Genomic DNA, 23,932 nt, shown 5'->3' on the forward strand with positions numbered 1-23,932 from the left:
TGACCAGTACTTGGGGCTGCCTAGACCAGAGCTGACCAGTTAGGCTGAAATTTAGGGACCATAGTCCATCAGCTGGATGGCAACTTTTGTTTCAAGGTCTGCCAGAAAGGTCACCTGTTGTTGTCAAAATCCTGCACTTCCATTGATGCTGGCATCTTTAAGAACCTTAGAGTTGGGAAATCAGTCTGGCCTCCTCTGCATGCGCTGCAGCCAACTGTGTACAACGGTTCCAACCTGAGGTTGCAGTCAGAGCAGCCCACACTCCTAAGTGAAGGCAGCCAGAGATGCTGGGTCCATCCTGTGTTACGGTGGAAAGAGTGATGGAACCGCTGTGCCCTGGGGCCGGTGCAGGGGGCCATTGCAGTTCCCTTGTGAGCGTTCTCTCTACCACCACATTTGAATGAGACCACAGACGGGGAGAAGAGGGAAATCCCCACAAAGTCAAAGAGGAAGTAAGGGTTGCTTCATATTTAATGGTGATGTAAACGCTTCATGTTCATTATGTGCTCTGAACATGTGCTCAGTGCCTTGGCACCAAAATGTAAGAGCAGACAGTCAAATGATGCTCTGCAGAACATATCAAATAGAAATGCAGATTTGGGAAGAGTTCCGCAGGAAGTCCCCACCTATTGACTCTGCTGTTGGTTTTGTGCTCAACCACCTGGTTGCAGATGGCAGCCCTGCCTGGTCAGGTCTGAATCAAACCTCCAAAGCCAGAGGCCATATTTCCTCACTTATGATAGTTTTGGCTCAAAGTACAGTCGCTTACCAGCTCCCTGCTTCAAAAGTCCCAAACCTCTTTGTTTTTCTGATGCTTGTCTATTCATGTTGTTCAAAGAGCTAATTTATAAACATGACTTTATTATAATCCTCTCCTGTGCTTTTAAATATAGACTACCAAATGTATTTTCATAGTCTGACTTCATCCCCCAATTTAAAATGTTTTCTTATATTAAGTTTGACAGCTGAAAACATCAGGGCATTAAACGTGCCGAGGCCACATCCCAGCAATTGATGCCAAACCCTTGCACTTCCACCTGGGTGGCGGGCTCCTTAGAGTGTGGCAGACACAAAGACATGCTGGTTTCTTAGTAACCAAGTGTGTTTTCATGTTACTTTCTAAATTTTATATAATATTTGATTTTATTCTTCAGTGCATCAGTTTAGAATATTTTTTGTCTCCGGTCAATGGTTTTAAATTTACACTCTTGTTATTGATTTTAGGTTGTACAAAGTTGTGGTAGGAAACTATGTTTGTAAATAGTCTTTCAACGCATAATAATGTGACATGTTATCTTTTTGCAAAGTAACAGTTCATTATATATTTATTAACATTGTAAATATAAAATTATTGTCTATTTTTTTGTGCATTTTACTAAAACTCTTATAGACTGTTTTGTCTCAAAGATTTCCAGGGGTTTTCATCTGTTTCTCCTTGAATTTTTAATATTTTCAAACAGTTGCATTATAAAGGTGAACTAGTCCTTAGTTTGAACTGCATCTTATATAAACTTTTAAACATTGTTTATCGTGTTTGTCCTGAGTGGCCTTCAATCAGAATTACTATCCTAAGTCACTGAAGCATGCAGTTCATTGAAGATTGTGAAGATTGTTTTATTTTAGTTTTTCTACTTTACTTTATTTCACGTGATACCTTTTTTCCCTTGTTTCCAGTTTGCCAAGGGACAAGTAACAAGCTCACCCTGTTGGGCACTTTTGAAGACCACTTTCTGAGCCTCCAGAGGATGTTCAACAACTGTGAGGTGGTCCTTGGGAATTTGGAAATTACCTACATGCAGAGTAGTTACAACCTTTCTTTTCTCAAGGTTAGTTCAATGAATTTGATCCTTACCCAAATACAGTAGAAGTAAATATAAGTAAATAAGGCCTTGGCAGAATTTAATTGACATTGTATTTACTTTTGCTGTAGCAATTACAAACCATAAGGAAATTATGCATGCAAGTTTTATGAAAAGGTCACTTTACCAGATAGTGCCAAGTTGTAGCTATAAAAGAATAGCAAAGAGAGACAGACTAGCCTGGCATTCTGCTATCATTGTGGACACTAATCTTTTAATCAACACTGCAGCCATGGTATCCTGCTATACTGGCCATGTTTGAAAAAAAAAAGAAGACCTGCTTTGTAGCCCTTGCCTGTTTTCTTGGTATAATCAACCACTACGGTTGATTTCTGGCTACCAAGAGTTTAAAAACTAGTTCACAAAACTCCCATATGTTTTGCAGTAGGCTCCAGTGAGCCAATAGGAGCCAGCCTTAAAAGCTTCTGAGTTTGGTGTAGTTAAACTTAGGATTTGATTGGTTTTCTTCTGGGTTGGTTTGTTTTTGATGGAAAGCCTGCAAGACAAATACAAAATAAATTAATAAAACATTTCCATTTTCTGCTGAGTCTGTTAAACACCAGGCAAAATGAAAGTCACAGCGTTCCTCAGTAATGCACATGGTCCGTTGTTACTGTTGTCAAGCTCAAGAGGCCAAAATGCAGGAACCACTAGAAATCTTGTTACCTCCCATGGGGTCCAGTGTTAATCATCTACATGATTCGTCAACCACTCCTGCTCAGCTAGGTGTCCTGGGCTCTCTGGACCCACTTTAGATCTTGCATTCATGAGTTCCTCCGAAGAGAAATAATACGTTCATGTTTTGTTTCCTTAGACCATCCAGGAGGTTGCTGGCTATGTGCTCATTGCCCTCAACACAGTGGAGAAGATTCCGCTGGAAAACCTGCAGATCATCCGAGGAAATGTGCTTTATGAAAGCACCCATGCCTTAGCGGTCTTATCCAACTATGGAGCAAACAAAACCGGACTGAGGGAGCTGCCCTTGAGAAACTTACAGGGTGAGAGCAGGAACGGGAGGCTATGATATGAAGAGTGACTTGAACGGTACTCAGCAGACGGGGTGCTTTTCTGAATTCCACTCAGGGAAGACGTTTATTCATGACACACAGATGTACTTCGTGCCAGCCATATGCAAGATACAGTGAGTGGAAGTTCTAAGAAGACAGTAGTTGATGGGGCGGGAAGGGAAGAGTTAAGCCAAGTACAGGTTCTGCCTTGTTCATGGAAAAGTCTCCAGAGAGTTAGTAAGACATGGTAAAGGTTCTGGAAAAACGAGAGTATGACCGGATGACGGAACTGGAATGCTTAGGTAGTCCTCCAGTCTCACTGCCTGGACCTCATGCATAAGGGACCAAGAGTAAAAACACAACTGCCGTCTGAGACACCTTCCACAGTAACACTATTATACAGAAAGCCATTTTTAAGTTTGTAAGGATAGGGAATAAAGGTGTTACAGGTGAAGTTTGAATTCTTGTGAGGAGGGCACTTATGAGGGTCCTGTGAGAGGAAATGGTGGAAGATAAAGGAAAAATGGCAAGTTGATTTTTAAAATTTGAAGCTAACGATTGTGGCAGGTACAGTACCAGCCATGTTAAATTGGTAACTTAATTTAATGCCCCTAACCTTCTTTCAGAGCAAGTGGTATGCTCTGCCATTTTACCAAAAAAAAAACGTCAAAGTAACCCTCTTGAATTCCCACAGGAGTGAGGAAATGGCCAGCGTTGGCCGCCCAGACCGTGCTGCAGAGCCCTAACCTTCCCCCATGGCTTGCGGCTCTGATGGGCAATGGGGCCAACCCTAAAGGGGGATGAGAGCAGAGGGCACACAGCAGAGGGGTTCGCGGTCGGGGCCCTGACCCCAGGCTGAGATGCAAGGCGGGCTGCCTGTCCGAGCGCCATGGAGCCTGCGCCATGGAGCCTCCTGGGCTCGGCGTTTATGGAATGGCCTCAGGGCTCCCCTCAGCCTCCGGTGCCTGCTGGGTGCAGTGCTGGCACTGGGCTGGGCTGTCCTCGCCCTCTGCCCACCTGGATGCCACCAAGTCGCTGTCCCAAGGTGCCAGGCAGAGGCAGGTGGGGGCAGACTGTTGGTTTCCAGCCCCAGCTCTATCACTCCATGGCTCACCAGCCAGGCGCCTGGGAGTGGGTTTCCTCTGTGACTTCAAAAATGGGGGGGACAGTGGTAACAGACTTCCCAGGGTTGTTGAGGAGATTAAGTGAATTACTGCAGATAAAGCCCCAGGGAGCTGTTTCTGTGCTTGGTATTATTTCAGTCGTGAGTATTGGGGTTGTATCAATTCAGATTATTTAATTTTATTAAATAATCCTCTAATTTGGATTGTTCGACATGAATTATATACTGTTATTGGAGAAGGAAATGGCAACCCACTCCAGTATTCTTGCCTGGAGAATCCCATGGACAGAGGAGCCTGACAGGCTACAGTCCATGCGGTCGCCAAAGTGTCAGGTATGACTTAGTGACTAAACAACAGCAGTTGGTAACTAACACGGGCCTCTGCTCATCCTGCTGCTGTCCCCTTGTTCTTCCCGCTCCTGATCTGTCTTCCTGAGGCTCCTGCAGCCCCAGCTCTCCTGTGTCTCCAGCTCTGGCCTCTCATGAGTTTATCCCTTGCCTCTGGCTCCCTCCTGAGTGAGGCTTTTCACTTGGTTGTCCAGCTGTCATCTCTGATTTCACACCCAAAACTCCAAGATGCGGCCCTTTCCGACCCCCAGCCTACCTTCTGTGACTCTGCAGACCCTCCCCGCCATCTGCTGAAGGACCTGCTTACCTGGCCCCTCACGGCTTCTGCTGGGGCTGTCTGTCCGCCTGGAGCCCGCAGAGCCCACTTCCATCTGGGTTCCTCCACATGTTCTCTTCCCAGAAATGTCATTCTTTCCAACAGTCAAAGAGAGCTTCCCCAGAAGAACTCTTCCTTTTCTGTGTCCTCTGCCACTCTGGGATACTTGGCATTACTTACATATCTAGAATTGAGTTATGATCAGAGGACCATGTGAGGAATAGCTCAGGCCATGCATATGTCTGACTACTAGGTGGTACAGTGGTAAAAAGATTCAACAGACGCAGGTTCGATCCCTGGGTCAGGGAGATCCCCTGGAGGAGGAAATGGCAACCCACTCCAGTATTATTGCCTGGAGAATTCCATGCACAGAGGAACCTAACAGGCTACAAGCCATGGGGTTGCAGAGTCAGATACGACTGAGTGACTAAGCATGCATGCAAGTAAACCAGCTGGCACAGTGCCAGCCTCGTCATGTGTCATGGCCCCTCACATGCTTGTCACTTCTTAGAGAGGAGCCAGCAGGAATCACTCATCTCCGCATACCTCACAGCACTCGCTGCCATGTTCTGTGCACAGGAGTCATTCAGTAAATGTTTGCATAAGGGTCATGGGGGAATACTTGCCCTCTGCTCCTGCTCAAGTTTTCTTATCACCCCTGGTGTTTCATGTCGTTCCAGCTCTTCCTTTGAGCAGTTGAACAGTTTTATGTCTTTGCCTTCCCTTGGCCATCCAGTCTCTTCATCACACGTACAGATCCTTCCTGCTCCACTTTGCCCGCTTCCCCAAGCTCCTCAGAGCATCTTCTCTTCCACCCACCCTTCCTGTCCCATCTGCCCTTTCATGTTGTCATCACACAGTCACTCCGGTCCAGCTGGGACCAGCCAGCCTCCCTGGGGACAACCGACTTACTGTATACCTGTCATTCATGCTACATGACTAAAGCGTTATCTCCCCATGGCCCCAGATTTCTAGATTCTGGTCATTCATTGTTCAAAGACCCAATGCAGAGGAATCCCAACTCCTCCATAGAGGAATCCATCAGCTCACTTTCCACTGCCCCACTGCAGTTCCAGGGAGTCTCATTTGCATGCTGCCATCTCTGAACAGAAGGCAAAATATGAAGAAGCATATGCATACTTCACAAGAGTTTAGAAGAGATGGCAAGTTTGCTCATGGGGGTTCCTTTCTCATGCAGAAATTCTGCAAGGTGCCGTGCGATTCAGCAACAACCCTGTCCTCTGCAACGTGGAGACCATCCAGTGGCGGGACATCGTCAACCCTGAATTTCTAAGCAACATGACAGGGGACTTTCAGAACCAGCTGAGCAGCTGTAAGTGTTCCACAGTGCTCCCCCCACCCCCACCCCGGGGTTGCAGCTCATAAGGCAGGGCAGAGCTGTGGAGTTGGGGTGGGAGCCGGAGAAGGCAGAGTTCATGTTAAGTTACATGAATCTACAGCGAAAATAAGTAGTAAACAGATTACATGCTCACTAGAAGAGCACCTATTTAAGACAGAGGAATAGGTCTGTTTTTCATGGTGACAGCTCACTTGCTGACAGCTCACACACACACACCCCCCCCCCACCCTCGCCAGGGCAACTGAGCTCTCATGTGGCGTTGAGAAAAGCCCGTCGTGCCAACCCTAGCAAGGGGCTTCTCTCATCCTGTTTGAGGAGACTAATCAGGCTTTTGTAGCTTCTAGTTTTCTGCTGAGGCTCAAAGCGGCACCAGGCCCTGTGGAAGCTTTGGGGCTCAACTCTGCCCTCCTGCTCATAGGTCCTGGGCACTCCCACATGGATGGAGTGCCCAGCAGAACTAAGGAGCACGTAGGAGTAAGCTTGTCCATTTAACTAGCGCCCATGACCTAGTCCCCACTGTTCATCAAAAAAGCAGCCCATGCAAGGGAGCAGCTAGCCAGGACCACGGTGCAGGTCAAGGCTCCCCGTTAGCACCCTTGACATACCTCGTGGGAAACTTTGAGGACCCCAGTTTCCAAGTAGCCTGCTCCCTTTCTGATCTCCCTCACCTTTCAGGCCTTTAAAATAAGAAGCCATCACCATTTCCTGCTGCTGTTTTCCTACAACTGTGCAGTGAATGCATGGGTGCTTTTTTTTTTTTTCTTTTTGGTGTTTTTGGTCTTAGAATTTGAAGCTGATATGGATCTTAAAAATCAACTAAAGCTGCTTTGATTTTTGCTTTTTTTCCTTTGATTTGATTAATTATAATGAAATATGTTTAAGATAAAATTTACAATCTTAACCATGTTTATGTGTACAGTTCAGTAGCATTAAGTACATTCACATCGTTGTGCGGCCATCACCACCAATCATGTATTTTCCTCTTGCCAAACTAAAACTGTCCCTGCTGACCACTAACTGTCCACCCCCAGGCCTTGCATCCATCATCTTACTTTCAGCCTATGAATTAGACAACTTTAGGTGCCTTATATGAGTGAAATCACAGTATTTGTCCTTTTGTGACAGATTTGACAAATTTGTACTTTTGTGACTCACTTCTTTCACTGAGCACAGTGTCTTCAAGAGCCATCCAAATTAGACCATGTGTCAGAATTTCCTTCCTTAATATGGCTGAATAATATTTCATTTGTTTATACATTCATCTGTCAATGAGCACTTGAATTGCTTGAGTTGCTTCCACCTTTTGACAATTATGGACAAAATGCTGCTGTGAACATGGGCATTGAGCCCTTTGATTTTGTAAATGCATTATTCCAACAGATACCCAACTGACCTACTTTGCTTGCAAGAAAGCAAAAGCTTTCTTTTACAATGTGAAATTTTACATTTTCCAGAGATGGAAGTTAGCCTTTGCTCAGCAATCTGATGAACAGTGAGGAGGTTAAATTGTGTACATTTGTAACAACAACAACAGCAAAAACTGACATGGAAAGGCTGTGAGCCTAATATGGGTTTGCTATAGATCAAATCAGGTACCCAAAGTAGCTTACCTGCCCTCCTCACACCATAGCTGCAGAAATGACCTGGCAAGACAATGTTGGGAAAGACAAATGATGACCAGGTTTATGCAATAATAAGATTCAAATATTACAAAGCTGTGAGCAATAAACCAAGGTGGTATTGGTTTAAGAGTAGACATATAAAAATAAGCCATAGACAAATAAGACAGCCTAGCTGAATCAAATGTCCATAAAGAAATGACATTGTAAGCAAATAAGAAAAGAATTAATTATTTAATATATTATTCTGGAATGTAACTACTAAAGGAAAAATATCTAAGTGACAGAACTATTAACAGTTTTTTTAAAGGAACTAAGGATATTAGGTTAGTCACATTGGAAATTACAAAATCACCCTTCACCTATGACCTGTATTTTCCTCATTAGTTACCTGACCAGGGACAAATTCAGAATCTTGCTCCTCTCAACTGGCGCTTTCAGGTCACAAATGACTTCTGAGATCTTGTTTCATTTCATCTTTACCCAAAAAATCTCATAAGATGATTTAAGTGTTTTATGGACAGAAAAGTTACTTAATATTATGTTATTATTGATGTAGCTTGGAATTTGAAGTTAGAATGGGTAGGTTTACTCAAGAGGAAATTGAAATAAATCTATAATCCACTTCATGTACCATTGTAAATTCCAAATGCATGTTAAACATAAAAAATGTTGAGTATATATGTAAGTGCTAGAAAGAAACATAAAAATAAATATTTAAAGTTGAAGGAAAGCCAAAGTTAGATACTATAAAAGAAAACTTCCATATTAAAAAAATATTAATGACAGACAGGAAAATACTGCGCAGCATCTAATTGCCTTGAAAAGGTTAATATTCTTGCCATGTGACTATGTAATGTAGTCTTCTAAATCCTAAGAAAAATGTGACCACCTCTCCAAAAATGGGCCAAGGACATGAGCAGCTCCCCTCTCCCCATCACACACACACACACAGAGCCAAAAATAAAGTAAAATATTATTTGTCACTGTATTACAAGTGGTTAAAATAAAATAAAGAAGCATCGTTTTTGCCTTTGCTAAAGACATATGTTCCTTTTGATTTTTCAATACCTATATTGGCAAAGAAACAGAAATTTGCATAGTCTACTTGTGGGCATATAAGTTAATTTTTGCAATATGTATTGAAATTTTAAAGTATGCACGCCTCTGGCCTATGAACATCATGTCTAGGAATGTTAAGGAAAAAATGAGAGGAATGAAAATTGTAAGGGATGCAGAAAAATATTTTTGTTCAAGCATATTCCTTATATCCTTGTGTTTAATAAATCTCAAAAGCAACTTAGGTCTAAAAATAAGAGATTGGTTCAATAAATTGTGGTACAGCCATGCCATTAAAAATTCATGTTAGGTAGGTAGAAGGATATTTAAAGGCATGGAAAATTGTCATAATGTGTTATCAGTTATTAAGTTACAGTGCAATGTGTAGTGTGATATTAATTCTTATATATAGCTATCCTTATGCCTATATTGATTACCTCTGGATGATCCTCAATTCTTCTTTTTCCTTTTTTCTGTTACTCATATTTTAAATAATGTCTATGATTCTTTTTTTGTCACAGAAGTTTATAATCATAAACAGACTTTGAATTCCTTAATTGGTAAATATTTCATGTGTTATGGAAAGATGCCATTAAACATTTTTATTTTAAATATTTTCTTTTATAAACTTATATGCTTATAATAGAAATTTGAAAAAATGGTGACATATAGGGTAAAAAGGAAAGGTAATGTGGTATCACTGTACAGACAGAATCACACTGAACATACCTACCTGTTACTTTTGCTCTTTCCTCTTAGGTTTCTCTCTGTCTGTCTGTCTGTCTCTTCTCCCAATGTATGACTGACACCATCCGTGTGGGGCTCAGCTTCCCATCTTTCAGGATTTTGAGAAGCACCAGCGTTGCACTAGGGCCTTTCACCCCTGGAATCAGCTATAAACCTTGCTGGTCATACTGAAGGGGTGCCCTCGTCCCACAGTCACTTGGCAAATCATCTCTTCCGTTTAAAACTGAAATTCTCCCAGAGACTGAATTCTCCTGACTGTAGGAGACTTTGGGACGTATATTAAGTCCCTTGGATTTTTTTCCCCATGAGAGTCTTTTTAAATCATCTTACAAACCAACCAGTTGAAGAAGCAGAGAATAAGGAATTTGAAAGCTCTTGTGTCTGGGCTGTAGCTCTGCTAAGAGGCTTGGGCAGGTGCTATCAGTTTCTTGTTCCCTTTCCCTGTGATATGAATTTAACTATTACTTTTATATTTTAGGCCCGAAGTGTGATCCAGTCTGTCTCAATGGAAGCTGCTGGGGTGCTGGGAAGGAGAACTGCCAGAAATGTGAGTCAGGAACAGAATTTCACTGGCCACCTTCTCCCCTTACACTTGGCTGATGGTGTTGATGGTGTTTTCCCTTTGAAGACTCCAAGCATTGTTGATTTTTAAGGCCAGATGTTAGCCGTGATATGAATGGCAGTCTTGCACATCTCCCCGCATGAGCTAGTGCTGGCACTCCAGCCTGGCGTGAATAAGCGCAGGCCCGCCACCCAGGCAGCAGTCATTCTCTCTGAACACTCGGTTTGGTTTTCCTGGAAACGGAGGCTTGTCTGTGTTTCTTGCATCACAACACCTCTTGTGTCCTCTCCTTTCCTGCCCCTCTTTTGGGTACCTACCCACCTCCAGAGAAGCAAGAGCAGCTTCTTGAAGGAGATTTTTCTGCAGGAATCCTAGCTTAAGACCATGAATGGCCAGGAAATCTAGGGACATGTCAGCTTTATCTGTCCTTAAGTCAAATGGTGATGTGATTGTTATGCCCTTTTAAACACTGCTTTCTGGCAGGCATTATGTTATTTGTACATACTTTCTATTCCCCCAAAACTCAATTCTTGTCAGTTTCTAATTTAACAGGTCTGAAAGTCCAGAGTTAATCTGAGTCAGTTCTCCTAAGTGATTAGAAACAAGTAGAAAAAAGAAAACATACAGTAAGAAAGATCAAGATAGTTGAGTTTAGCAGAACATGAATGTTTGGGAATTTCAGTGTAGAATCACTAAATTCATCCTTGTTATCAGTCTTTGGTCACCGTTTGCAAGTGCTCTGCAGGGTCCCTGGGAAGTGATCCTTCCACCTTCCTGACCCTGCAGCTCACGATGGCCTCTGCTTCCTTTCAGTGACCAAAATCATCTGTGCCCAGCAGTGTTCCGGGCGCTGCCGTGGCAGGTCCCCCAGCGACTGCTGTCACAACCAGTGTGCCGCTGGCTGCACGGGGCCGCGGGAGAGTGACTGCCTGGTAAGACACACCTCAGCTTCTGTGGCCCAAAGTTCAGGGGCCTCCCTTTGACTGAAATGTGCTAACTGATGTTTGAAGCTGCCAGGTAACAAAGCATCTTTCAGTGACTGGCCTTCACCACCTAGTTGGTGACCTTGGGTAAATTATGTGACCTCACCTACTGTTCCGTGGTCTAAAGGGCACAATGTATGTGGCATCCACACCCGAGACCAGGGCATAGAATGAGCCAAATGCTGCTGCTGCTGCTGCTAAGTCGCTTCAGTCATGTCCGACTCTGTGCGACCCCATAGACGGCAGCCCACCAGGCTCCCCCATCCCTGGGATTCTCCAGGCAAGAACGCTGGAGTGGGTTGCCATTTCCTTTTCCAGTGCTCGAAAGTGAAAAGTGAAAGTGAAGTTGCTCAGTCGTGTCCGACTCTTTGCGACCCCATGGACTGCAGCCTACCAGGCTCCTCCGCCCATGGGATTTTCCAGGCAAGAGGACTGGAGTGGGGTGCCATTGCCTTCTCCAGAGCCAAATACTAGCTGTGTGTTATTTGTCCCTCATGTCTGCTGTGGCCAGCACCAGTGTCACCACCATTTATTGTTTCCTCAATTCTCATTACAACCTAGAGAGCTGAGGCTGCAGGGACCCCTAAAATGCACCCAGTGAAGTTAGGCAGTCACACCGATCCTCAGTGGCAGGACAGCTGGACTCCATTTGTACCTTTTGCCTCTAAAGCCTCTGCTCTTTCCACTTGGCTCAGATGCTTCCTGCTAATTCCCCACCCCACGAGGGTGCTGAAGCCCTTGCTGTCGTCCCTGTTACTGCCGAAAGCTTGACCAAGTTCTAGTGTCACCAAAGAGTCTATGGGTTTTAGGAGCCTGGGAAACTAATGTCCCGGAGGCTGGAGGGGCCCTGGGATTTGGATCCCACTGGTCTGAGCCACTTCTGCCAGGCTGCTGGAGGGAGGCAATACCAGGCTGTTGGTCAGGACCCCTCTGTGTGTGGTCTGATTCCCTCTGCACAACAGCCCCCAGCCAAAGTTCTCTGTGTTTGGTAATAAATTCAAAAATGTACCCTCAAGTGTTGTTTAAGAGGGAAATCGGATGTAAGTTAAGTTGAATAATTTCACTCTAGAGTTACTACTCTAGCGTGTGAACTCCTGCCTTATTTTGAAAGTTAACAGAGATGTGTTTTTCCCTCCTCATAATCCATAAACCATCACAGCTGGAACAGTGTATTTAAGAAAAAACATGCTTTTAAGAGAACAGTGTTTCTCCCCCTGTTGAGAGTGCTTTGCTAGATGTCTGCTCTGACCGAACACCTGGACCCGGAGGGCTGTGGCCCCGCTCACCGTGGAGTCCAACAATCACACCACCCCTCCCATGGCAGGTCTGCCGCAGGTTCCGTGATGAATCCACCTGCAAGGACACGTGTCCGCCACTCATGCTCTATGACCCTACCACCTACGAGATGAAGGTCAACCCGCTGGGGAAATACAGCTTTGGCGCCACCTGTGTCAAGAAGTGTCCCCGTGAGTGTCCCTGTGAGCCCCTTCATTGCCAGGCACCTGTTTCCGCTCTGTGTCCTGCGGAGGGTCCCATGTCCCCCACTCAGGGATCCTTGGGTCCCTGTATTCTCTGCAGTATCGGGCAGGTGAGGTGATGGCTGCTGCTCTGACCCCCAGTTGCTTCTTGTGTCCTGAGCCCAGGCATGGGTGCCCAGAACATTCCATGGTCTGATTGGCACAAACCCATGGCCGTTGGGCCATTTCCCTGTTTGGCTCTTGTACTCGGCAGGTGTTTTTAAGACCTAAATGAGAGAGAGGTTGGAAGACCGGCCTTCTTTAGTGGTTAAAAACCTGGGCATGTTTGTGCCATTAGGAGCACAGAAGAGAGTTTTTTGCTTGTCGATTGGCTTTGTTTAATTGTTGGGGCTTGGGTTTTGCTTATTTGTGCTTTACAGGAGACCCTAGTATTTAGGGAAATGGCAACATTAGTGATTTCATAGTAGAGGAAGTGATTTTCAAGAGGGAAGATTAACTAAAAAAAAAAAAAAATTTTTTTTTTAAGAACAACTATGAAGGTGAGATTTACCCTACCAGACTTGTGAACATGAAATTTTTAAAATTTAGAACAGCAGCAAAAAAAAAAAAAAAAACCCCACAGATAAGGCATTGTAAGGTAAATGACAAGATAAAACTTTGCCACAACTATGACACAGATATAATCTTTGAGACAATTTGAAATCCACAGGAAACCACTCAGAGCCTCAGAGAACAAAAGCGGACAATTTGTAGAAGGAAAGTGACAAATATCCAGTAAACGTCCAGACAAACGTCCAGTGGTTCGAGGATCCACTTGGGGAAGTCAAAAGAAACAGAGGGTTCCTGAAAAGTTGATTATTAACACAAGTTACTTCTCCCTGAGTGGCGGCCAAGGCAGTGTGTACCCAGTCGCCCGCAGAGGCCCGAGGGGATAAGGGTGGCCAAGACAAGAGTGGTCTTTGTTTCGGGTGACTTTTTAAAATAAGTGTTAAACTTTCAGCTGTGAGTCCTGAATGTAGGCATCGTCACCAGCGAGCGGCAGCCTGATAGGGAGGCCATGAATACCTTGAACCCCACTCCTCTCTGTTTACAGCCTCTCCTTCTTGTCCTTGAAATAAACAGGACCAGAGAACCGCCCGTCATCAAGGGTCATTATGCCCAGAACACCTGGTGCTGCTTTCACCACCTTCCTTTCATTGTCCCCCAGGTAACTATGTGGTGACCGACCACGGCTCATGCGTCCGCGCCTGCAGCTCTGACAGCCAGGAGGTAGAAGAAGATGGTGTCCGCAAGTGTAAAAAGTGTGACGGGCCTTGTGGCAAAGGTGGGACACTGCCCGGTGTGGGCACGGGGCCCTCTCTGCTTCCAGTCATGGCTGGACTCCCTGCCCCTAGACCGTCAGCAGCATCCTCAGACCAGATTTGAGGGAGTCTTCAAGCTCAGAAACATGCCCCTCCCTTTCTACTGTGCTCTATCCCTGGGGTGTCCTCAATGCCAATTTATCCCTTCTTATCCTGCACTTTATCTTTTATCTTGACATTTTTCAAACACCCAGAGACATTGCAAAATAGTGTAATGAACACCCGTATGCCCTGCACTTGAATTCATCAGTTTTCAGTAACCACCACATTGTTCGCACTCCGCATTTGTGTCTCTCTGTGTGTTTTCTGAGTCCTGTGAGGACTACAGGTATTATAACACTTCACCCTGCATTCACCAACACACTTTTGTACAAACAGGACATATTCTCCTAAGTAACAAAAGACAGTTTCACTCTTATCACATGTTTAACGTTGATTCTAGTTTTCAGTTTAATTTCAACTCCCCTGTTGTCCCAATATATCCTTTTTAGCCGCTTTTCAATCGGAAGTCCAGGCTCTTCATTAATTCAAGATCGTTTCTCAGCCATCTTTTCTCTGATGTTGTGAGGAGTCAAGGCCAGCTGCTCCGACCACCCCTGTCTGGTCAGATCATGTTTTCCATGGGGCGGGACGCAGATGGAGCACTGCAGGTAGAGAGTGTCCCACCAGGGGAGCACAGCTCTCATCTCATTACCTCTGTGGCTTCTCTGGCTCAGTGGTAAAGAATCTGCCTGCAACGCATGAGACCTGGATTCGATCCCTGGGTCAGAAAGATTCCTTGGCAAAGGAAATGGTAACCCACTCCAGGATTCTTGCCTGGAGAATTCCATGGACAGGGGAGCCTGGAGGGTTACAGTCCATGGGGTTGCAAAGAGTTGGGCATGACTGAGTGACTAAACCACCTCAATGGAAGAACTGATGATTCTCCTGAAGTTGCATCAGTCAGATTTCTTGGTGGTTGTAAGAATGACTTCCTATTTCTGTCATTTCTTCTACATTTACTAGTTGACAATTCTGTTTCCAAGGTAGCTTTCTTAGTACCCATGTGAGCTCACTGAACCCTTTTTTATTCAGTTTATGATAATCCCTCCTCACATTATTCACTGATGTCCAGACTATCTCCCATGTGGCCCATAGGAGCCTCCCCAGCTGGCACCCAGGTCCTTTGGGTGCGTGGCAGGTCCAGGACACGTCTTCAACTTGCACAGAAGACACATCTACACTCTAAGCATCCCCTGGAGATCACTGCAGATAACAGCATGTGAATCTTCCTTATTCTGCTTTGCAGCTGCTGGGCACGCCCCTAACCCTGTCCACAGTCCCTCTACCATGACCTATATGGTCATTTAGATTGTTTCCACTATTTCACTGCTATAAAAAAAAGCTTCAATGCAGCTTACCTGAACATCTGCTTCAGATGCCACTGTCCTAAGAAGTGTCTGTGGTTTCAGCTGACACTGGCCACTGCCCCATGCATTCTTTCAGAGGCAGACTGAGCCTCCACGCTCCACGTCATCTAGTCCCTCAGCCCCGTTAGGAGGTCTGTGCCATTACGATCCCCCTTACAGATGAGGCACTATATCACAGAGGATCTAAATGCCTTGCCAAGGGACCAGTGCCCAGGATTGGCAGAGACAAGCTGGGACAGCTCACAGGGCTTCAGTCTGAGGTCAGACCCATGAGCTCCCAGTGTGGCAGCCGGGTCAGTGCCCTGAGAAATGAATATCCTTTGGCTCCAGGAAACCTTCAGGCAAAGGAAACACGCAGAAGAAAATAAGACATAAAGTGGTGCCTGGAGAGGAAGGAAGAGAGTTCAGCCACTGAAGAGAGGGTTACTATCAGCATCCTCAAATGGATCAATAAAAGCAGAGATTATTTCTGGTTTTGGTCTGTTAATTTTGTGCTCAGAGAACATTTTGACTCACCTATAATCATTATGCTCTATTTTCTACCCACCCACAGTTCAAATCCTGGAGTAGTGGCCAACTGAGGTCCCTTTGTGTAGGGCGATGTTGGGAAACAAAGGTGGGAACATGTGTGTTGATGGTCTGCAACTCCTCCAGATCTGCTAGGTCTAGAGGTGAATTATAGTTTGTCTCCACATTTAGGAATTAAGGTAACCCCACCATCACCATCAGGCCTAAGCGGAGAGAGAATGAATATTCTCTCAAACATGCAGAATTCTCTTCCAAACCTGTAATTAAAAGGCAAGTTCCCACCAGCAGGCATCTGCCTCAGGGCTTGTTTTGCTGAAGCCCCCTCACTCTGTTGTCAGCCAGAGCCTTGGAATCCTAAGCAAGCCTCGCCACCCCGTTCCCAGACCCACAGCGAGGTAAATGCATTCCGGGGCAAGCCTGGGGTTCCATGGGGCTGGTGGGATGGGCCCCATGGCCAGGTGGCAGCCCAAGCAGTGAGGACTCCAGACAGAATGGAGAAGAAGGAGAAACAGGACAACCATGTCCCTGGTGAGGCCTGGAGAAGGGGAGGGGACCTCACCCTGAACAATAAGATCTTCCATGATTATTCTTCAAAGTAAGATAAAGTCTGAAAGAGAGATACCAAAAATTGCACTGTGGATTCTAGAAGTAGAGCCACAACAGATAAATGGGCTTCGGAGGGAGATGCCATTTAAGATAGAAATTAGGGAGTGGATATAAATTAATAAATGAGCTCAGAGTGCAGGAAAAGGCATCTGAGACTGATGTCACAGTAGGACAGAGATCAAAGCATGTGGCTTAAGTAGGCCCTGTGGAAGAAAAGCAGTTTATCTGATAAGACTTATTATAGTATTCTTTATGATTTCAGTTCAGTCGCTCAGTCTTGTCCAGCTCTCTGGGACCCCATAGACTACAGCTCACCAGGCCCCCCTCTCCATCACCAACTCCAGAGCCTACTCAGTCTCATGTCTGTCATATCGGTGATGCCATGCTTGTGAATGGTTTTACTGATAGGACAATGTTTTACTGATAGGACAATGTTCGCAGCATACTAAGTGAAAACAAAACAAAACAAAAAACAACTACATATGTGGTGTGACATAACCGTGGAGGATAACTGGAAGGAAATTTTCTCAAATATCAAAGTTACACAATAGCATTTCTAGTCATTTTGTTCCTCTTTGTTCCGTGTTTTCAAGGTTTTCTTCCATGGATGCACCTTGCTCTTCTAGTTAAAACACGTATGCCTACTGTTTCTTTCCATTAGAAGACTAAGCTGCAGCCCAGATGAGGGCAAGGGGAGGCACTGAGGGTTTAGTGGGGGCACACGCGTGACCCCCGTGCAGTACCAACAGCCCAGGGGGCAGCTGTCGTGTAGGGGGAGCTGGAGGCCTCCGGGGCAGCTGGACTGTGGCCCAGGTGGGGAAGACTGAGGAGGAGAAGGCACGTTCAGTGAGGACAGGCATGGCATCTCTTGTGCTGCAACCCCACACCCCGCTCTGGCCCCTGGTCCCTGGCGAGCCTGCGGTGTTTGCTGCGTGGGTGACGGCTCCCGCGGCTGCACTTCTCTCCCTGCTCCCTGAGGAAGCACGGCTGTTACTGATTCAACACTTGCGAATGGAATAAACGCCTCTCTTTGCAGTTTGTAACGGAATAGGAATCGGTGAGTTTAAAGGCACACTTTCCATAAATGCTACAAACATTAAACACTACAGAAACTGCACATCCATCAGTGGAGATCTTCATATCCTGCCAGTAGCATTTAAGGGGTAAGTAAAGATCAAGTTACTGGTATACCGCAGAAAAACAGGCTCTGCTCTGCTCACGGTGGGTTGTTACTGACGGCCCTGTTACTTGTTTCAGTGACTCCTTCACACATACTGCTCCTCTGGACCCGAAAGAGCTGGACATTCTCAAAACTGTAAAAGAAATTACAGGTGTGTACCATTAAGTGTGTTAGTTGCTCGGTTGTATCCGACTCTTTGTGACCCCATGGACTGTAGCCTGCCAGGGTCCTCCGTCCATGGGATTTTCCAGGCAAGAATACTGGAATGGGTTGCCATTTCCTTCTCCAAATAATGTCTCATACAAAATAGAAATTTCTAAGTGGTATGTGTCTGAACTTTCCTTCTGCTTTACAGGGTTTTTGCTGATTCAGGCCTGGCCCGAAAACAGGACTGACCTCGATGCTTTTGAGAACCTGGAAATCATACGTGGCAGAACGAAGCAGCAGTAAGTGGACCCCAGCCAAAGACTTGTAGAGTCTTTTCTTTTGAAGTAAAAGCTACTGATGTGCTGCAGAGACACTACAGAGAGTCCCCACACAGCCTCACCGGGGTCCCCCGATGGTGACACCCTGCATCATCAGCATGGCTGTAACTGAACTGCAGAGTTTCTCGGATCTCGCCAGTTTTCCACGAACACTTTTTGTGTTCTGGTCAGCCCACACTGCAAGGCACACTCATGTCTCCTTAGTCCCCTGCTGTCCATGATCGTTCCTCTGTCTTCCTTGTCTTTCATGGCTTTTGAAAAGTAGTGGTCAGGCATTTGTAGGATGGCCAGTGTTTTCTCCTGATTTGGTTGAGGTTTTGTATTTTTGGCAAGAGTAGCACTAAGGCCACCAGTCCTCATCAGCACCTCATTTCAGGGGACCTGAGGGGCACTGAGCATGTCTTTCAAGATTTCCCCTTTTCCAGCTCCAGCACACATGCATACGCACACACGCACGCACACACACACACACACACACACACACAAGCATCTTTAACATATTAAGGGTAATAATGAATTTTGTGGTGAGGCAAAGTTTGGGACTCTCTTGTTCAAACCTGCCTTGGAAAACATCTGGTTTTGAGAACTGTTCCCCATAATTGACACCTGAGAGGGCTACATAATATTGTGCAGTATTAAAGAAAATCGGAATACAGTGCGTGTAAAATAAGCAACCCTTTCCAAAAGCCATTCCAGCTTTGCATCCCTGATGCTAAACATGCAGCTAATATCACTTGCCAGAAAGGCCCTGTGCCCTGAGTTCTCAGGAATACTTCTTTTGACCAAAGTTCACATAGAGATGAGAGACTTCGGTCAGTTTTCTTGGGTGACTAGCATGTATGTACCTCTCAGCTTAGTTTTAGGGTTTTAAACATGAAGCTGACTTTTTTTTTTTTTTAATTTATAACACTTGCTGAGCAGTCCAATGATACACAGTTCCTCCTGGGGAAGTGTGACCCCTGTCAGACCTCCCTGCTGGGAGGACCTCAGCTTTGTCCCCACTGGCGTGGCTCCCCTGAGCATATGGCCAGGGGAAGGGATTCCTAAAAGCAGGGGCAGACTGTGCACCCACAGAAGTCACACAGACTGTGGAGGGACACAGGGAGGAAAGAGGGGGCCGAGAAAGAGAAACGAGGAAGAGGAGTTACCTTTTGTCATCTCGTGCCTTCATCATCAGCCTCCCTATCCAGTGCTGTCTCAGCTGGTCTGTTTCCCGCCTCGGTGTTTAGTGAGCTTCCTCACAACGCACACCTCCTTCCTGTGGCTTCCCGTCACTGCAAACAAGAGCCTCCTCCACGCGGTGCCCAAAGTGGTCCAGGCGCCGGCCTCTTTCTCCCCTCGCAGACCCCTGTCCTACATTTCTGCTCCAGCAGCAGCACGTGATTCTCAGTGCCTGTCACGTGCTCCTCTGGGTGGAAGGCTTCCTTCCCTTCAGTCGGAATACCGTCCATCTGGCCATGTGATGAACGCGTCCTGGTCACCCCGTAGGAACCCAGCACAGGGTTGGGTAGTGAAGAAAATATCATAGTTCCTGCTCTGGAGGCCCTGATGCTCAGGCAGGAAGCAGGTCCTGCTTCCAGAGACCCTTGCTCAGACTTGTTTAGGTGCCCCTGCCCTTTGGCTCTGTGGTCCCCTCATCACCACCCTCATGGTTCTGCGTTAACAATGATTGTATCATCAGTAGACAAAGGGCTTTTTGACAGCAAGAAGCACCCACTTAACCTAGAGTTAGAATAAAATTAGTCACATATTACCTCAGATATTTGTTCAATGAATGGATGAATAGATGGATGGATGGGTAGGTGGATGGATGGAAAGCTGAATCTACGATTTTTGAAGTATATTTGGATATTTGAAAGGTTAACATATTCTTAATTGCCAAGCAAAGTTAAAATGCAGTAAATAAAATAATGACATTAATATTCAACCCCTAGTCTGCCACTGGAGTTAGAGATATTAAAAGAACAAGGAACTAACTTTTCCCTGGAGGAACTTTAAAAACACTTGCAATTTTCCAAAGTTGCAGTACAGACCTTCCGTAACATGACTTACATGACTACAAACTGCAAGGCAGTAGTAAATTTAAAGTGGTACAGAAAAATGTTTTTGTTGATACTATGCTGTCATAATTTTTCACAATATTATTTTTTTTCTCTTCAACTTAGTGGCCAGTTTTCTCTTGCGGTCGTCGGCCTGAGTATAACATCCTTGGGATTACGCTCCCTCAAAGAGATAAGTGATGGTGATGTGATAATTTCAGGAAATCAAAACTTGTGCTATGCAGATACGATACGCTGGAAAAAACTTTTGGGGACCTCAACTCAGAATGCCAAAATTTCAAAAAACAGGAGTCAACAAGAGTGCAGTGAGTAATATCTTTGGTTGATTGTGGAGATGTTTCTAACAGGTCATTTATTTTGATTTAAAATATTGAAAGGCTACTCCCAAACATTTAAATTATTTTTTACGTTACTAAGAAAGCAAATTAAGGGAAATGTGTGTATTCTGTTGTGATGTTCATCAGATTTTTTTCTAGATAATTCTCATCTCATAGGATAAATCTGCCTCGAAGTCTAGGCCATCAGTTATTGGTAATTTACAGAACAAAATTTAGTGTCGATTACGGCATTTTAGCTGTGTGTTCCTTCCTACTCATTCCATCCCCAATGACTAAACACATTCACACACACACACACACACACACACACACAGGAATGGGCTGAACATTTTACACTGGCATTTCCAGATCTGAGTTCACAACCATAGTCAGCTTTTGAAGTGGTGCCCGCACCTGTGCTGAGATACTGGCCACCCGCAGAAGCAGAGCCAAGTTCATATCCCCGCTTGAGCCCTTCCTAGCTTTGAGACATTCATCAGTTACATAAATCTTTGGGCTTTATCTTCCTCGTCGATGAAATGGAGGCAATAATGATTCTCACACCACAGTGCAATTAAAAGAATTGGTGAAGTTCTGGGTGTCTCCCTCGTTCTGTGCCCCACACACGCGTGACAAGGACCGTCACGCTTTCTGCTCCTGCCGCTCTGACGAGCTCCACCTAGATATGCTTGGCACCCAGCAGGGCAAAGGGGACTTTGTGGCGGGCCTCTGGAAGCCCTTGTGCCACTTCTCCTGGGGCCCTGGCGTATGTTTGTGGCCGCTGTTCCTTGTCTGACCATGGGACTCACTCTGTATTCTCAGGCGCCACGGGCCACATCTGTCACCCGCTGTGCTCATCAGAGGGCTGCTGGGGACCTGGACCCAAATACTGCTTGTCCTGTCAGAACTTCAGTCGTGGCAAGGAGTGTGTGGAAAAGTGCAACATTCTAGAGGGGTAAGAGGCTTGTTTTGTTTTGTTTTTAATTCCTTTGTTTTAATTAAAAAATAAGACTTAGGATGGTTTCATAGGTGTGTAGTTAATCAGTCTGATTATTTTCCTTTATTTTCTTTTCCTTTTTGTTTGTTGACAGTTGTGTGTGTGTGTGTGTGTGTGTGTGTGTGTGTGTGTGTAGTTTTATTTAGTTAGTTAGTTGTTTTCGGTTTTGCTGGGTCTCCCTTGCTGCGCGCAGGTTTTCTCTGGTTGCAAGAAGCAGGGGCTGTTCTTCACGGGGGCATCTGTTGTTGCAGAGCAGAGGCTCCAGAGCTCTGGCTCAGTCGTTCTGGCACACAGGCTGAGCTGCTTCACAGCATGTGGGATCTTTCCAGACCAGGGATCGAACTGGTATCCCCTGCATTGCAAGATAGGCTCTCAACCACTCGACCACCAGGGAAGCCCTGTTGACAATTGTTAATCACAAAAGGAAATGAAAAAACATTTTTCATTACTTAATCCAACCCAATTTATAGAGTCTCTTTATCTGGAAATTTAATTTTCTAAGCTGCACAAAGTTCCCAAGACAAACAGAACGGTTTGTTCTGTTTCCATGGTTCAGATGACCAAGACCGTGGCCATTAGTCTTGTCCTTGTAGCATAGCATTCCTGCTGCGTCAAAACACAGCTTCAGGTTAATTTTTGTTTATGGTCAAGACACACTGAACAGTGCAGATAACTTTAAATAGAACCATGGACAAAGAGATAAACAGTTTGTATAACATCTGTTGAATTTATTGCAGTCAATACAAAGTACAGTCTGTTGATTCTGTGGGAATTTTGATATTGAGTAAGGTTTCAAATGATCACAAATAGTGACTAAAATAAATTAATAGGAAAACAAAATGTAAGGATAGCAACTGGAAGAGGCAATTTTAAAAAAATAAAGAAAAAGAGAGGTTTTGTGGTAGAGAAGAAGATAGGAGTTACAGATACCTCTAGGAAATTTTCCTTTCTGTTTCACTATCAGGGCTTGGACTACAGCTCAGCTCAGAAATACTCAGAAGCAGGATGAATTCAATTCCACAGGACTCCTTTAGCTGATAGGCTCATTAACCTAACAGAGTAATTTGCATAAGCAATAGTATTGTTTCAATAAGTAAGAAATATTGGTGCAATCCTTACAGCTGCAGACAGATGCTAAGCTCATGTTTTCAGTGTTCAGTTCTCTTTGAACGGGCTTCCCCCATGGCTCAGGTGGTAAAGAATTTGCCTGCAGTGTGGTAGACCCAGGCTCAATCCCTGGGTCAGGAAGAGCCCCTGGAGAAGGGAATGGTTACCCACTCCAGTATTCTTGCCTGGAGAATCCCATGAACAGAGGAGCCTGGTAGGCTACGGTCCATGGGATCACAAAGAGTCGGACCAAACTGACTAACAGCTTCAACACTTTTCTCTTTGAAGCAGCACGGTAATTAAAATAGCCTTGGCAGTGGTGCCTGGGTCTTCCTGTTAGAGAATCCTGGTGTCCAGCAGCACCTTCTCTGTTTGCAAGGCTGGCCCCTACAGCGGGTGTGATGACCCAAGAGGCAGCACAGGGAAAAGTCACGTGGCTCATTCGGTTTCATTGATGCTGACTGCCTGAGAGGACGCATGGAACATACCTTTGGGTGTGAACACTTCTTGTTCACTGCCTAGTTAACTACCAGTAGTCTTTAAGAGCTGCCCACATCTACCGTGGCTTTTCAATCACACATCAGCTCCTCAAGTAGTTATTTATTTATTTATTTAATTCTTGATTGCATTGGGTCTTCACTGTTGCACACGGGCTCTCTCTAGTTGCAAAGAGTGGGGACTGCTGTCTAGTTGTGTTGCTCAGCTTTTCATTGCGGTGGCTTTTCTTGTTGCAGAGCACAGGCTATAGGTACACTAACTTCAGTCATTGCAGCATGCAGGCTCATGGGCTTAGCTGCTCTGTGGCATGTGGACTCTTCCCAGATACAGGGATGGAACCCACGTCCCTTTCATTGGCAGGCAGATTTCTCTCCACTTTACCACCAGGGAAGTCCCAATCTATCCAGTTTTGAGGAACGGTTAAAATAGTCCAATAAAATATTTCATACCTGTGTTCCATTCTTACTGTTTTTAGTAATAACCATTAAGGAAACTTTAATAGCTCTCTTTCCCTTTCCCAGGTATTGGTCTAGTTACCATTTCTTTGCAGCTTAACTTAAATATCCATAAATCTGCTATAGGAGGGGGTGCCTCTTAAGGACTATTTTCTTCTTTTTCTCCCATGTGTTCGCTTATCTAATATTCAGAGACTGTGCCTGTAGAAAAAATGTGGAGAAGCTGTTTTGATTATAAATGAAGCTTCTGCTTTGTTCTAGGAAAAGATGACTAAAGATTCAGCGGACAGAATCAGTTTATTATATTACAGTATAGTCCTAGTTTCCCAGACGTTTGACTTTTACATAAAATTGTTTTGTCTTTCTAAGAGAGGTGATTGGTGTCACCTGACCCTTCAGACAGGTGAACCCAGACAGCATGTGGAAGCAGGCTCTGTAGGGATGGCGCTGACCAGTTTCCTGTCTTCC

At 45.1% G+C, this 23,932-nt stretch overlaps 1 protein-coding gene across 1 annotated transcript in view; it reads left to right on the forward strand.

Moving 5' to 3' along the window:
* Positions 1-23,932, forward strand: part of EGFR (epidermal growth factor receptor) — a 209,919-nt gene that overhangs the window by 133,559 nt on the left and 52,428 nt on the right. Inside the window, exons 2-13 of the mRNA XM_061127612.1 lie at positions 1,675-1,826; positions 2,674-2,857; positions 5,852-5,986; positions 9,917-9,985; positions 10,814-10,932; positions 12,308-12,449; positions 13,669-13,785; positions 17,402-17,528; positions 17,623-17,696; positions 17,901-17,991; positions 20,196-20,395; positions 21,230-21,362. Coding sequence (XP_060983595.1) covers positions 1,675-1,826; positions 2,674-2,857; positions 5,852-5,986; positions 9,917-9,985; positions 10,814-10,932; positions 12,308-12,449; positions 13,669-13,785; positions 17,402-17,528; positions 17,623-17,696; positions 17,901-17,991; positions 20,196-20,395; positions 21,230-21,362 — 1,543 coding nt within the window. The remainder of the gene's footprint in view (positions 1-1,674; positions 1,827-2,673; positions 2,858-5,851; positions 5,987-9,916; positions 9,986-10,813; positions 10,933-12,307; positions 12,450-13,668; positions 13,786-17,401; positions 17,529-17,622; positions 17,697-17,900; positions 17,992-20,195; positions 20,396-21,229; positions 21,363-23,932) is intronic.

The sequence above is a fragment of the Dama dama genome, chromosome 24, assembly GCF_033118175.1.
Source record: "Dama dama isolate Ldn47 chromosome 24, ASM3311817v1, whole genome shotgun sequence".
Lineage (NCBI taxonomy): Eukaryota > Metazoa > Chordata > Mammalia > Artiodactyla > Cervidae > Dama > Dama dama.